Source organism: Hemicordylus capensis, chromosome 2, assembly GCF_027244095.1.
Source record: "Hemicordylus capensis ecotype Gifberg chromosome 2, rHemCap1.1.pri, whole genome shotgun sequence".
NCBI classification, from domain to species: domain Eukaryota; kingdom Metazoa; phylum Chordata; class Lepidosauria; order Squamata; family Cordylidae; genus Hemicordylus; species Hemicordylus capensis.
Genome location: NC_069658.1, coordinates 309,034,595 through 309,051,031, shown reverse-complemented (window position 1 = coordinate 309,051,031; position 16,437 = coordinate 309,034,595). Strand labels below are relative to the sequence as shown.

Here is a 16,437-nt window from a genome sequence, read left to right as displayed (position 1 = left end):
TTGCTACGCCCCTAGGTTGGGTGGTAGGTAGCACCCATCATGTCCTTCCACCCAACTCATGTTGGTGTCTCTAATGGGGAACAATGGGGTGTTTCGAGTTCCACATTGTTCCTATGGCCAAAACACTCAAAACATTTCAATTTTGTTTCATCAAAACAACCAGTCCAACCAGATGTTTCAACAAAATGTTTTGGCCATTTTTGTTTCGTTTTGAGTTCAGAACAGAATGCAAAATCCATTCTGTGCACATCCCTAGTAGACAGGCCTTGGGCCTGATCCAGCAGGGCTGTTCTTCTGTTCTTACATATGTGCAGACACCTGAACACAAAATAGTCTGTGTAGGGTTCCTGTTAGTGCTGAGCATCTGACAGAAGAAAAAAAGTCATTATGTCCCTCATACAGACACCCACACTTACTCACCCCATATGTCAGTGCAGCAGTGCTGCTAAAAAGGCGATTCTAGGCAATGCAAGACAGTGGTAAAATGCAGCAGTGGCCACTTTGCTGATAGGGACACTCTGGCAGTGCAAAACATGTTGCCTGGAGAATATCTCTGTAAGCAATGACACAGATCTCCTACCTACTTTGTTAGCCAAGAGTATGGATGGAAAGGAAAGGGGAGAAGTTGGGAGGCAGTGGGGAAGAACATGAGATGAGAAGTGACGTGGTGTTCCCCCGTGCTGCCACCATCAAATTTCCTACCTGTCATATTGATGGACTTTGAGCTGTGTAATAACCAAGATATACATATATAGTACCTTTCCTTCACTAATGAGTTAAGCACATCAAGCCTTCCCCACACTGCATGATTTTAAAAATTAGACATGAGGGTTCAAGTCTGCCAAAAAAATTATATTTTCTGAACAGGAAGTTATCCATAATCCCAAGTCTGGAAGACTGGATTGCAGATATTAAATGGTAAGGGGGAAAGTCCACACCAAAAGGACAGCTGAAGCCAGGGGCATAGCGAGGGGAGAGGGGGCGCGTGTTCTTCCTCACTCCCCAGCCGAGTGAGGGAGATAATAAAGAAAATTGGGAGGGGTGGAGCTGGGGGCCCCTCAGGAGTGGGGGAGGGTTTCTTTGAACCCATCTCCTCAATTATAGCTATATCCCTGACTGAAGCATTTTCATACATGAGGCTTTTCCTTACCTTGGACTGTGATACAAACATAAATTCCCTGGAAGTTTTCCATACCCAGCTTTTTGTTCACATCTCCTCCGGAATGGAGATGTGTGTTCACATATCTGCCAAATTTACCCCAAGAGTCCCTGTGAGCTATCAGGAAGCACTTCACACACAATTCAGGTTTTTCACCACACATTAGAGTGTAGCCCAATTTTTATCCAGGTAAAATAATGGCTCAGCAGGAAATGTCTTGACGAGCAAGCCAGAGGTTGCCGGTTCAAATCCCCACTGCTGTGTTTCCCAGACTATGGGAAACACCTACATTGGGCAGCAGCAATATAGGAAGATGCTGAAAGGCATCATCTCAAACTGCGTGGGAGGAGGTAATGGTAAACCCCTCCTGTATTCTACCAAAGACAACCACAGGGCTCTGTGAGCGCCAGGAGTTGACACAGATTCGACAGCACACGTTACCTTTACTTTAAACAAATCCACTTTTTGCGTCCTTGGGGGGGAGAGGGACGACTTCAAACTTGCAGTAAAGCCTTGCAGTTCTGCAAGGGATCACTAAAGCCAAGACGGTACTCTGTGTGCAAATGATGACACTCGGGGGAAAAAACATTTCAGAGGCACAAGTGGATCATTCCAGCTAGTGACTGGGACTTCTCTCTGTAGAAAAGTCTGCTGTCTGGGAAAGCTGCATTGTCAGTGTTCATGTGTAGGTCCCATGGTGCTTTAAGAAAGAAAGAAAGAAAGAAAGAAAGAAAGAAAGAAAGAAAATTGAGGTCTTGCCAAACATCTGGCAGTCAGAGGTATACACCATCATAGATAATATACCTATCTAACCAGAGGTTCAAGGCAGGGCGCTTTTAGCATCAGGGTGACAGAGTGAGGCAACACATGACATCCCGCCTTCTGGGAACAACACATATTGGTTACAAGTCAGAGGAGGGCGTGGCTTCCAGGCACGTGAAAAGGCGAGGAAAACTCCCTCCTTCCTTCCAAGACATTCCAGCCAGGGAGGGAAGGGGTTAAGGCCGCGGCGCGCTCTTTTCTGTTTGCAGTCGCTGCTGGGCTGGAGCTCGCCTCTAGCTAGGCTGCTTATTGCGCGGCTCAGTCTGCCTCCCTCGCGTTGCCTGTGCCGCGCTGGCCGAACCGCCTTCCTGGTAGCAGCAGGTGGCGGCGGCGGCGGCAGCGGCAGCAGGAACGAGAGAGTTAACCCGTGGCGGCTGCAGGAGGCACTCCGGCAGTGGCTGTGGGAGCAGAAAGGCGGCAGCAAGGGGAACGAGGGTGCAGCCGCAGCGGCGGCGGCAGCGGGTGGTGGGTTGCTAGGGATGGAGAGCGCCCGTGTCACCCGGATGTGAGTGTCATGTTGGCCCCAACTCGTCGGGATTTGCAAGCGGCGGCGGCGGCGGCAGAGAAGAAGAACCGGCGGCGGCGGCGGCGGTAGCCAGAGCGACCCCCAAGCCCTTGCCCTTCGCTAGTTAGCACCACCACCGCCACCACCATGGGGACAGCCGGATAGCGGGCAACGCAGGGCAGGGGGCAAGGGGAGGGCGCATCGTCGCACACCTGGCTTGGAGCGGTGGGGAAAGGAGCGCGCGTGCCGCGGGCCCCTCGCGGAAAGTGACCATGATGCCCCAGCAGCAGCAACTCCCTGACGGTAAGAGCCGCACGCCGGACACAGCGCCTTCGCTGCTCGTCCGTCCGTCCCTCCCTGCCGGCGCCTCCCTCAGCAGCAACAAGGGCAGCAGGAGAAGGATGTCTTGGGATTAAGCGGCGAGGGATTTTGGGGATGTTGGGAGTGAGCTTAGAGACGGGGAGAGCAGGGAGGATTAAGGGCAGGCGAAAGGAAGGGCTAAAGCGATGGAGGAAGGGATGGGGTCAGGGGTTAGGGTAGGCTCCCGAGGCGAAGTCGCCGCCGCCGCCGCCACCCTCGGCGTGCAACCTTCTCTCCCTCCTGCCCGCTTCCCGTGGGAGTGCGTTGCATTGATTTCGCACGTCTGCCTTTTGCCTCGAGGCTGAGATGGGAGCGAGGCAGGCAGGGAAGGCGAAGGGGCTGTTTTGATGGATCTTGTGGTGGGGGCTCCGCGCGGGGAGACGGTGGGCTGTTGGGCACTCCGGGTGGCCAAGGGGGCACAGCGAAGTGAGCTCGAGCGCAAGGCTCTTGCGGAAGGAGGAGGAAAACGCTGCGCGCAATCCCGCCGCTGCTAGCCATCGCTTTTCTCCTCCCCCCCCCGCCGCCGCCATCCCCAAGCGTCAGGGGAGGAACGGCACTGGGGGCTCCTGTGTGCTAATCGCCTTTGCAAACAGGCTCAGGCAGGCGCTGCTGCTGTGCCGCCCTCCCCCAGCCCAACCTCCCTCTGCCTGCCTGCCTCTCTCCTCGAGCGGGGTGGAAATGATTCATCTCTCCTGAAACTGACAGGGACTTTGTGTATGTGTGTGTAGGTACCAGAGGTCAAGGGGAGCCCCAGTCCCCCCCCCCTGCAGGCATCGTCCCCTGGAGCCCATGTGCTTTACTTTCAAGAGGCTTGCTGTCTTGTTTCCTGGCTTCTCATAAATAGAAAGAGTGGGGGATGCTGTGCGACTTGGATAGAGGGGGAGGGGAATTAGAGGATTCAGTGAGGAAATACTTGTCAGAGGAATCTGGCAATGCTTGCTGTTGTGTCAAATGGTTACCTGAGGCAGGCACTCTTCTCCTTGGGTAACCTAGCAATGGACTCCGCTGCTGTTGGTGTGACAAGTGCAATCTGATGGCCACCCACACACTGCTTTCATACTCTACCACTGTTACTGCCACCCCTTCTCTGAGATCTCTATCGTCTCTTTCCAAGATCCGTTAGTTCTTTCATCAGTGGGAAAAGTGTCTTCTACATCCAGGAGTTACCTCTTGCCAGCTGTCATTTAAGGGAGCCATCTTAAACATTGCCCCTCTTCTCCCCCCCGCCCCCAGTCCATCTCTGTCTTGCATATCTGTATGTATGTGCACACTTGCACGCAGAGCTAGAGTTGAAGGAGGGAAGCAGAACCAGAGGCTACAGCTCAGTTCTTATCTCGGTATTATGCAAAGGAACATAGGACACGGCACCCTCTCTCCCTTTTTATTGCACCAATAATCACATTTGTAAAGGGAACATTGTACATCTGGGTCCTGTCTGATCAACAGTGATCATAAGATATTAGTTTGATCTGCTGCCTGACAGAGCTTCCTGTCATTTGCTCTCTCTGTAATTTCCTGCGCATCCCTCCATCTTTTCTCTCTCTACATAGCTCCTCAACTTTAGCGTATAATTAGAAGGAGCTGTTTTCCACAGGTCTACTTCATAGTAGCTTGCTTTTTTAAAGGCAAAAGATCCCCCTGTTTCCGAACACTTTTGTAATCATTTAGGTTTTCTTCCAAATAGTATTCTGTAAGATTTAAGAAGCTACTACAATGACAAAGGTTTATATACTGCTTTTCAACAAAAGTTCTCAAAGCAGTTGACATAAAAAATAAAGCACTAATTTAAAAGATCATTCTGTGTAGCTAAAAAAACCACTCTAAGTTTAAATGAAGAGTTAAGGTAGATACAAATTAACTCACACATGGAACTTGTAAGTTAAGGCACCTGCCTTAATATCTGTGCATGTTGCTATGGGGTGGAGACTGCTTTGGTCAGCCTGATGGATGTTCTCCAATTGGGAATTGACAGTGTGCCGTGCTTTCAATACTATCAACCATAGTATCATTTTGGAATGTCTGAGGGGGTTGGGGGTGGGAGGCACTGTTTTACAGTGGTTCCGCTCCTACCTCTCAGACAGATTCCAGATGGTGTCGATTGGAGACTATTGCTCTTCAAAATCAGAGCTTAAGTATGGTGTCCCTCAAGGCTCCATACTCTCTCCAATGCTTTTTAACATCTACATGAAACCGCTGGGAGAGATCATCATGGGATTTGGAGCTGGGTGTTACCAGTACACTGATGACACCCAGATCTACTTCTCCATGTCAACTTCTTCAGGAGCTGGCATATCTTCCCTAAATGCCTGCCTGGAAGCAGTAATGGGCTGGATGAGGGAGAATAACTGAAGCTGAATCCAGATAAGACGGAGGTACTTATTGTGAGGAGTCAGAACTCTAGAGATGATTTTGATCTCCCTGTTCTAGATGGGGTCACACTTCCCCAAAAGGAACAGCTTTGCAGTCTGGGAGTACTTCTGGATTCACACCTCTCCCTGGTTTCTCAGGTTGAGGTGGCCAGGGGTGCTTTCTATCAGCTCTGGCTGATACACCAGCTGTGCTCGTTTCTCGAGATCAATGACCTCAAAAAGAGTGGTACATCTGTTGGTAATCTCCAGACTGGACTTTTGTAATGCACTCTACGTGGGGCTGCCTTTGTACGTAGTCCGGAAACTTCAGTTGGTTCTGAATGCAGCAGCCAGGTTGGTCTCTGGGTCATCTCGGAGAGACCATGTTACTCCTTTACTGATGGAGTTACACTGGTTGCCAGTAGGTTCCTGGACAAAATACAAAGTGCTAGTTATAACTTATAAAGCCCTAAATAGCTTAGGCCCTGGGTATCTAAGAGAGCGTCTTCTTCATTATGAGCCCCACCGCCCATTGAGGTCATCTGAGGAGATCCGTCTCCACTTACCGCCAACTTGTTTGGTGGCTACACAGAGATGGGCCTTCTCCGTCGCTGCCCCAAGATTGTGGAATGTGCTCCCTGCTGAGATACGATCCTCCTCATCTCTGGCAATTTTCAAAAAATTCCATGAAAACCTATCTTTTCACCCAAGCTTTCTCAGCTTCCTAAATTTTGGGTGTTTTAATATCTGGTTTATTTTAAAATTCATAACCTGATTTTGGGGTTTTTAATCACTGTAATTATTTAATTGTTTTAAAATGTTTTTAAATTTGTTTTAGCTCTTAACTATTTTAGTGGTTTGTTTTAATTGTAAACCTCCCTGAGCCATTTTGGAAGGGCGATATATAAATAAAATAATAATAATAATGTAAGCAGTAAACATCTTCTAGAGTGCCACATTGTAGTTGCTTATAACTTAATGTTCTTTTATTTAATATTATAATGTTCTGAACATTATACGTTCAGAATGTTGAACGAACACTTGCATTCTTTCCTTTCTGTTCTGCTGATTGCAGAACAGTGTCTTGAGCAGTGTTCAGTACACTATAAGGACAGTGGCCATCTAACTTCATGTCGACACACTGTATTCCCTATATTTTATGCTTTCATTGGGTTTGCGAGAATGGCATGCGTTAGTAGTGATGGGTTGTAAATGGGGATAAGAAACAAGATTAATTAAGGAACCACAGAGAAAGGTCTCAAGTATGGGGGCAGACAGTTATAGGGACAAGTATCTTGAGGTATCCTTTAAGTCAGCAATAAAAAGAAAGCAGTAAGGGATATATTTATGAGTAAGCATGCATAGAATTGGTCTTTACAACCGATTATCTGTTTAAAATGAATGAACTAAATTATAATTTACAAGCGAAGAACAGACAAGAGAAGTATGTTCTGATAATGCTTGAATAGTTACTTTGCTGGTTTTATTTTCAGTTAACCATGCATATGATGGAGCTCTGCAGCTTATTATAGCTTTGCAGGAACTTGATTGTCAGAGCCAAGTGTTTAGAATGTAAAAGCTTATATATATTATTAAAGACTGATTTGTTACTGATCTCCAGTGTTGCCCACAACCTGAAAAGGAAGTGGTTTGGGTCTGAACGACCAAGGGAAATTGTGGATGTGTAGAGGTTAAATAAGTTGTAAATGAGCACAGAATGTGAAACAGTAGGATGTATTTACTGCTTAGATGACACAGAAGTTAAGGCAGGTGCTTTTAGAAAGCTTTTGATGCATGAGTAAACTTGTAAGCTCCTTACCTTAAACCAGAATTTCTTTGTTTTCGAAAAGGAAATCTATTTAATTACATAAGCCCTGCCCTCTAGAATTTGGAAAAATTATTTATTTTAGTTTTGTATTGGCTAACGTTTATGTTGTGCTTTTAACATTTTTGAATCCTTTCATACATTGTCAGTAATATTTTTATATTAAGCTTGCAAGGTAGAGCAGTTATAAACACATTGTAAACATATATGGAGTTGCATTTCACACACACAAATAGGCGGCAGCAGCAGCAGCAGCAGCACTTCTCTCTCTCCTTTTCATACACATTCACTCTCTTGTACTTTTCTCTCCTTTACATACACATTCACTCTCGTTAAGCAACACACACACACCCATCCCCATCCTTTCCCCATATTTTAACTTCTGTTGATGTAAACTGCTCAGACTGGTACTAGGCATTTTTCTTTTAGAAACAGGCTCCATTGGAGGAAGCCTCAATCTGCCAAATAGATGTGCTCAAAACTTAGCCTTAATTAAAATGGTTTATTAAAACAGGAGCTTTGACACCTTAAAATTTTACAAATATATAATGGATTTCACCCAAACCAGTACATGACACACCTCTGCAATACTCATGAATTTTTAACATTATCTAAGCTTGCAAAAGGAGAAAAATTGAATGTATGTTTTTGACAGGCATAAAAACTATCTCAAGCAGAAGAACCCCCTGAAGTTCAAAACAAAACTTTTACACTCCCAGATTATATCCTTTAACTGATAGTCTTCATGCTAAGTGTCATACTGATAGAATACATGATGAACTTCATTGTATGAGGAATGTAAGAACTTTCAAGTATTCTAAGATAGAATGCCGAAAAACCTAGCTCCTTTAACTATAACACTGCTCTCATGACTGTAATATTGAAAAATCAATTCCCAACATTCCAATTACTATTTCAAAACCCTCTAGCATGTCCAAGAAACAGAATCTATAATAAGATATGCAAAGTAGGAGTAGCCTTGAAACTTAATGGCTTGGGTCTTTAGAGGCTTTGCTGCCGTCCCAGTGGTGTGTTTGAGAGTGTAGGCCTTTACTTCTCATTGTTTGCCTAGCCCTATATAGCATTATTCAAGTGTATACTCTATACAGTATACCCGAGTACAAGCAAACAGGAGCATGCTGCCTATCTACTCTCTTCCTCCTCCACTGCCCCTGCCAATGCATTTCTTGGCCACACACCCTTGCTCTCGCTGTGTCCAGCACTTGTCTGCAGAGGCAAGTACAAAACCTGGAGAGAGCTCTCCTCTGTGATTTAGATGCTGAGCAGTGTTCAAAATCACCTGGATTCATCTACCTACCCAGGTTCAGCACTTGCCTCCGAAAGCAGGGTGTGTGGCTAGCCAACATGTCCCCATTCCCCCTGTACCTGGGAATACTGTATACCAGTTTGAATTACGTCTATATAGGACTCCTGTCATTCATTCCAATGGGGGAATATGTGCTTGGATTATGCTGCAGTGGGGGCAAAATCCAATTTCCATTCAAGCACTGGGGTCCCAAGAATATAATCACCTTTCTTCCCCACACATCATATTTGTCCTAATAGTGAATGTATCACTAGGTATTATCTGGGGGTTTATTTATTATTTAAGTTATTCAGATATTGTGTTAAAAAATCACCAAATGATTTACATCAAGACAAATTCAATATACCATAAAATCAACAGAAAACAGTAAAATAAAATTAAAAACTGTAGCAATAAAATCACTTTAAGCAGAATCATAGAGAGCCAGAAGCTTTCCACAAGATAAATGTTGGCCAAAGAGGAGACTAAACAGGTTCATACATGTATTTATATGCTGCTTTTCAACATAAAAATTCTTAGAGCAATCTACATTGAAAAAATAATAATAGGAAGAAGATAGTTCTGTCTCCAAAGGACTCACATTCTGAAATGAAACACATAGGAAGCTGCCTTATACTGAGTCAGACCATCGGTCCATCTAGCTCCGTATTATCTACACAGACTGGCAGTGCTTCCCCAAGGTTGCAGGCAGGAGGCTCTCTCACCCTGTCTTGGAGATGCCAGGAAGGCAACTTGGAACCTTCTGCTAGGTTAAAAACAGGATGGTGTACTTTGGATACTATGCTATCCAAAGTGAGTCAGGAAGTCCTCCCCCTGGCATGCTGTACACTCCTCCTCCTGATTATGGTGTTGGTCCGGTTACAGCATTGGTCTGAAGAGGTGAACACCATAAGTATGCCCCAGGGTTCATGGAAGTGTCTTCCATCATGCTTACAGCATCCCTCTTCAGAGCAGTGCCATAACTGGGTGATGGGGGAGGGCTAAGTATGCCATCTGTCTTTAAAAGTCTGAAGAGAGGTACATAGACATTCCAAATTGGAGTGCAAAGTAACAGAAAAAAACCTTTTCCTCTACCAAACCTGCAACTTGGTGAAGAGGTATGGTTGACCACCACTAGCTTTGTGCTGTGCCTCCTCAGTGCAATTCAAAAGTGTAGATAAGACTCTGCCCCTCTCCAATGTCCTCTGTAAATATCAGAGGACCTGGGGGAGGGGTAAGGGGCGGGCAGTAGCAAATATGAAGAATTTATTGACTCCTTGTTATGATGGATAACAATTCTGTGTGTAAGATTGTGGCTGACATGCTGCACAGCCTTATGAGGGTGGAGCAAGAGCGTCTCTCCCCTCCTAGTAAAAACCCCTTTTGCATCTAGGAATATGCCTGTGTGGGTTGTGCAGAGCCCAGCTGCGGAGCCAGCTGAACGGTGCCCTGCTTGGCAGCCCCCTCTACATATGCCCGTATGCATGACATCACATGCACGGGGGCGTGGCTCTGGCTCTGGAGGAACCCAGAGCGAACCGCCCCCTCCCACCTGAGCTACCGAGAACCCAAGCAAATTCTCGTCTCCATCTGCTATTTTAGGCAGTGCCGACTGCCCGATAGGACATTTCCCCCTTTCTCTCCCTGGAAATATGCACGGTGGGCAGTTTGGAGCTGAGGGGGCTGTTGCCAGTGCGGGTGGGGGAGAAGTGAGAGAGCTTCAGCCTTCAGGGTTGGGGAGGCTGTCGGAGGTTTCTAGAAACCTGGGTAAGAATTCAGGGGCCCCAGCAGTATGCACAGTGCAGGGCAAAGACCGAGTGTGGGAAAAGTGTTTACACAAAATATCAAAGAAGTGGGGGGTGAGTGGCATGGTATTGACATGCTAACTGAGGCTCTTTCCTGGCTTTTCTTTTTGCAGTCTGGAAACAAAGGGTTGCGCCTCCTTCAAGTGACCCACTTTTCTTTCTGGAATCCAGACTCCTGAGAAAGTCCAGTCATGCAGTTTGTCTCCCTGGATGCTGCGATTCCCAGGAGATCTTGGATTGTGATTCTTATCCAGAGAAAAAAGTCCCAGCAAGAGTTTCCCCCCGAAGTGCCCCACCCCACCCCGTCATTTTTGACCTAACTCCACATGAACTCTGCGAAATCCCCTGAAAACAACTTCAGCCCAACACTATCCTGCAAAATACAAGGGAGAGAAAGGGGGAAACGTGCTATCGGGCAGCCGGCGCTGCCTGAAATGATGAAGTGAGAGCTCACTCAGGCTCTTGGCAGCCCAGGCCATGCGCCTTTGCATGTGATGTCATCACGTGCAAAGGGGGCATGGCCTAGGCTGCCAAGAGCCCGAGCGAGCTCTCAGCTCATCATTTCCGGCAGCGCCAGCTGCCCGATAGGACGTTTTCCCCTTTCTCTTCCTCCAGAGAAGGAGAGAAAGGGGAAAATGTTCTTTCAGGCAGTTGGCGCTGCCTGAAATAACCACCGGAGAGTTTGTCTATGTGTGGGAGGTGGGAGTTAGCTCTGGGCTCCTCTGGAGTCCGAGCCATGGGGTTTCTGTGGCCTTTTTCATTGGCGGCCCGGGTTCTTTGAACCCGTTCCCACAGTGGTGGCTATAAGAGCCTGTGGATATATTCCTCGATACCAAAAGGACTCTTGAGGAGAGGGGGAGGAAAGTGAAAATTGCTTACTCATCCGCCTCTACCCAGCCAGCACTGCAAAGAGATGTACAGCATGTCAGCCATTGTCTTTTTGGAGCATGTATGTCCACTGAACAAAGAATATCAATCCTAGCCAAATTCAGTGCTTATTTAAAGTGGAAAGTATGAATTTTTGTTAGAAGAGTTACAGTCTATTTTCTGCAGTGGCCAAAATTACATCAATTATACATATTTAAAATGCATAATGATCTAAGAGCAGCAGAAGAATATGAATCTCTACACATGATCAATGTTGTGGAGCCTAACCAGACTCAGCGGGGAGAGAGGGCTTAGCCCGCTCTCCCCGCACATGAGCAAAGAGCTGTCGCTGGATGGCTGGATCAGCCACCCACACGATTACTGGCTCTGTCACGGAGCTGGTAGGGGAGTTGTGGGGATTGGGGGCCGCTTTGCCCCCAGAAATCCCAGGATACCCCACACAAGTTTGTGTGGCATTCTGGGGAGACCCCTGAGGTTGGGAGACTTGTTGTAACCTTCCGGTCAGAGGGGTGTACTCAAGTGTTGCCATGGCGCAGAGCTGCACCACACTGGTACACGATCAGTAAAATGGGGTTAACAGAGAGAGCACTGCGCTGACTCAGTTTAGGGGAGGGGTTCTTAGGCGGGCTCGCTGCTGTGGAACCACTGGGCTTGTCTGTGAGCCCGGTGGTTCTCACGATGGAGGGAAACTGGGCTGGGCTCCCTTAGCCTGGTTTTTCTTCATTGTGAGAATAGCCTCAACATATAGTATTCTGTCAAAGTTTTGTTTACAGGAAACTGGACTCCTTTCTTGCATATAAAATTGGTGTTCAAAGTCCCACCCAATTTGGAAGAACATATACAGATATTTATTTCAATGGAGGAGTCAAGATGTAAGGCATTTTGCTTGCTGGCTTCACAAAGCATTAAGAATGCTGATTTGGACTTCTTAATCATGGAGGAAAGAGTCTGTTGGCTTTAAAAATGCATATTGCAAGATATGTAAAGTAGCACTTTACAAGTAGCTTGAAAGGACATGACTGTTTAAAAGTGGAATAATACGTATCTCTCTTTTCTTCCCCAGAAGCAAGCTATGCAAATAGCACCAGAATTCCTCTTCCTGGTGATGGACCAACCGTCCAGTCGAACAGCTCAGCACCATCCAAGCAAACTGTGCTATCTTGGCAGGCTGCAATTGATGCTGCTAGACAAGCCAAGGCTGCCCAAAGCATGAGCACCACCACAGCCCAACCTGTAGGATCTCTGTCCCAAAGAAAACGCCAGCAATATGCCAAGAGCAAAAAACAGGGTAATACGTCCAACAGTCGGCCAGCTCGTGCCCTTTTCTGTTTATCCCTTAATAACCCCATTCGAAGAGCCTGCATTAGTATAGTTGAATGGAAGTATCCTTTGGATCAAATTTTGGGTTTATTATTTTATCTCTGAATACTTGAAATGTATCAAAGAAATAGACTTAGGTTCAAATTGCATGTTACAGAAAATGTTCGATGTACAAAAAACAAACCCAATATCCACCTGAGTAGGCTGCAAGACAAAGAAGAAGAAGAGTGGTCAGAGAGAATCTTCATCCCATTTACCAGTTTCCAGCTTAAATTTAACAACTCCAAGCTGCTTTTATACTTGTGGGTTGAAGAGATACTGAAAAATAATAGAGCTTGAAGTTTAAGTCTTAGATACAAGGTTTATTTATGGAAGCACTCTTTGTACTGAAATTGTAATGTAAGGAATGTCCTTTATTGTAGTGTTTTTGATTTTAGGATATATTTCAGACTTATCGAGCTATTGCTGGCTATAGACATAACTGCTGAACTGCTTTATACACATGTACATATATGGTTATTAAAGCAGATGGTGGTAGATACTTCTCTGCACAAAGATGAGGCTGTAGCCCTCTTCAAGTAATTATCTGTATTCACTGAGCCTTTTCTCATGATCAGGGAGAAGGGGCTCAAGGGAGAGCAGGGAGGAAGGCTGCTAGTATTTACCTCCCCACAGACAATCCCTATTTCTTTGCTGGGTGGGCGGATCGCCTGCCTAGATGATTGTTGGCTGCACCTGGCAGCACGGAGGAGCAGGGGCTGGGAAGTGTCGCTCCGCCCTCTGGAATTCCCATAATGCATTGTGCGAGTGTGCAGTGTATTGTGGGGATTGCCCCGACGCTGGCTGGGAGCTCCACAGTCTCCCAGCTTCAGCTGCTGGCAGATGAGCAGAAAATGGGGGCTAAGGGAGCGCTGGCACTCTCAACCTCATTCTGGAGGCAGGCTTCGGAGGCAGTTTCTCATGATCAAGCAAAACCGAACTGGGCCTCCTGAACCCAGTTTTTGACTGCAAGTGAGAACAGCCTCACTGAATCCCACCCTATGCCCCACCCACCCTACCAACAAATATTGTTGGCTCCTACCAACAAATATGCAGGCATTCCCCTCATTTACAAATGCTGAACACTCAGTTGCCAGGAGCATGATCAGCAGACTTATTGGGTGGGATCAGAAAATGCTATTCTGATCCTTATTCCCACATTTAGTGAATGTGAAAAATCTAAAGTCAGAAGAGGGTTGATGTTCTTTATTCTATCATCGCTTCTTAAAGCTTCATTTTGAGATTTTAAATTTTAATGTTTGAATTTTCAGTATATGGAGAAGAATTTTGGGTAAGAAAGCTAATATGCTGTTTTGCTGCAGAAATGTTGTATTCAAGTCCATTGATAATTGTACACACTAAACATGGAACTAACTTCAGTGGCTGACATTCTTCCAGTAGCATGCCAAGAAGACACGCTGGGGTGTATGTGAGAGAGCTTTCCTAGCAGTGCTGGGCCCACTCAGTCTCAAACACACGGTCGCAGGTGCACTGCTGCAAGGAGCGAATTTGGGCAGTTTGCTCGGGCTCCAGGAGTGCCCTTTGTTGTCTGAAAATGTGTCTCTGAGGGTAACATTTTTGGGCACTGACGCTAGACAGTACCAAAGCCAGAATGAACGGTCCGAATTCGCTTCCACCCTGCTGTGTACCTGAGGCTGCCTGTCCAGAGCAGCAGTGAAGAATTCCTGGTGTGCTACTGGAGGGCTGCTCTGGATATGAGCCGGCAGATAAAGAGGCAGATGGTTACGGCTGCTGGGCAGGATCCCGACTAAGTGAGTCATAACTAAGTCCCCTTGAAAATGAGATTTTAAATCTGTCATGACTAACTTGAGTCATTTATTTCAGATGCTATTAATTATGACCAACCTTTTGGTTCCTGCCTAATATTTTTATTTCTTAAAGTGGGCACAAGGTTTTACAAATACAGTATAGATGTTCTCCTTATGCTAACTAATCATCTTTTGTGGTTATGTAAAATTGAAGATTAGATAACACATTCTAGTTTATTTTTTAGGAACATATATATGAAAGTATGTGGGGTCTTTTAAGACTCTGGGGGCAAAATGTTCCTTTGAGCCGTGCCCAGGGGCACTCCTAGCTGATTTTTGAGCCTGAACCTAAAGGCCTTTGGAGCCCGCCCCCACCCACCCTCAGGCAGCCACACAGCAAGCAGACAGTTGGTTAGTTAGCTGCCATTTTAATGACTGACTCAGCTGGTTGTTGGACTCAGGGGCAGCTACTGCTGCTGTGCTGGAGAGCTGAGAGTGCCTGGCTGGTCACTTCCCCAGCTCTCTAGCTGGCCCGTGCCTCTTCAACATGCTCGCTCTTGCCAGCATTGCTGCTGCTGTTCCCTCCCTTCTCATGCGTGCAGCAGCATTCCTGAGGCAGGCAGGCGGAGCCGAGAGAGGGGTGGGGCATGTGCGCAGCCAGGCAGTTTCCAGTCCCTGCCAGCATCTCCGCTGCTCTGAGGCAGCCCCTGCCCATAGGGCCATCCTCTCACTTGGCCTGGTTTTGGTGTGGCGGAGTGGAGGACACAAAAGCCGCTAGCAGCAGCAGCGCAATCCCATCCAATTCCCCACTGAGGCAGCCTGGCCCCCGTCCACACACAATTGCGGTGACAGCCTGTGCAGATGGCTGCTGGTGGCACGCACAGTTGCTGGGGTGGTGGTGGCGGCTGTGGGCGCCTGCCGCCATCTTGGTGGGAGGGGTGCATTTGGAGGCCCCCCAGGCAGCTGAGCACCGCGCCAGATCCCTGTGGCCTGGTCCTCCTAAGAGCACCTCTGGCCCTGTCCCCCCCTTCCCCAATTATTTCTCGCTGCATCCTATGTCAATATAATTCTTTTTCTCTGCTTGGAAAAAATGTCAGCCATCCCTATGAACCTTTTCACAAACAATCAGGATTAACAACAGTATGTTATGTTATTAGTATGTTAAGTGGTTTCACTTGCCAAGTATAAGACTCCTGCAGTTGGGCTCCTCTTTTTAAAAGTTTCATTTATTAATACAAAGTTCAGACATAATGACCATGCATTTTTACCGGCTTATCAACCTGCCAGATGCAGTCCAAAGTTCTTTTACTTACATTGAGCCTAAATTCTTTGATTGTTCCCCATCTTTTTGTTTACTTAATGTGCTGCCTGAGGAAGAGTTCTGTAGAACTTGAATGCCTATGTATGGTTTAACATTTTAGTAGGTCCCAGTTAAGGTATTGCCCCAATTCTGCTTTATTTGGGTTATATCTTGTTTTCCTCACGTTTCTTGAAGTGAGAGCAAATTGATATGAATATCAGTTCAAATTGATATGAATTCAAAAGACATTTCTCTGAGAAGTTCCATTCTGTAGAGAGAACAGATAATGATGACTGTTTTGGCTGCAGCATTGTTGATGATGATTTATTTTTAGTTAGGGATAGTTTGAAGAAAGCTCTTTCTCCTTCACCATTTGATATGGGCAGAGCTAGATAAAGGCAGAAAGCTATAGTAACATTTGGGAAAGCTTCAACCAGTTCTTTATTGTAAGTAACTATAAATATGTATACTTGTGATTTATTGTAAATATAAATATTACAATACTGTATAAATATATTGTAAATAAATACAGTTATAAATTGTCTCAAAATATTGTGAATGAACTTAGAGCCATCCCATCCACCTGGATTCTTTAAGAAATGTTCTAGTTTAGAGGAGAGAATTTTGGAGATCTTCTGGGTAAGCTCTTGCTTCCCTCTCCAGCATGTCCTGTCTTTGAGAGGCCTGGTCCTAAAATAGTGAAATAACTCCTGATTCTGGTGTTACTGATTTAGTTTTACTGCTTGAATGAAAAAGATCTATCTGATCATGTCAGAAACTGAACCACGCTTTGAATAGGACCCCCTCCCTGTGTGGTGGCCTGGGGCAATTCCCACCCATTCACCTACCCCGACCCTGAGTACCTGCTGATCCAGAGCCAGGATGTGGCCAGGTGCATCCCTGTCACCTTTCAGTTGAGTCTCAACTGAGGCCCATTATTCCAGTAGCACCTGTACTTGGATCTGGTGGTCCTCCCATTCTGAATGCCATT

General features: G+C 46.3%; 1 protein-coding gene across 17 annotated transcripts in view; it reads left to right on the top strand.

The window, feature by feature from the left end:
• The first annotated feature begins 2,155 nt into the window (after positions 1–2,155).
• Positions 2,156–16,437, top strand: part of CACNA1D (calcium voltage-gated channel subunit alpha1 D) — a 455,958-nt gene continuing 441,676 nt past the window's right edge. For all 17 annotated transcript variants that reach the window (XM_053289171.1, XM_053289170.1, XM_053289177.1 and 14 more), the window contains exons 1-2: positions 2,156–2,789; positions 12,082–12,400. In XM_053289171.1, the coding sequence (XP_053145146.1) occupies positions 2,759–2,789; positions 12,082–12,400 (350 nt within the window). In that variant the 5' untranslated portion in view covers positions 2,156–2,758. The remainder of the gene's footprint in view (positions 2,790–12,081; positions 12,401–16,437) is intronic.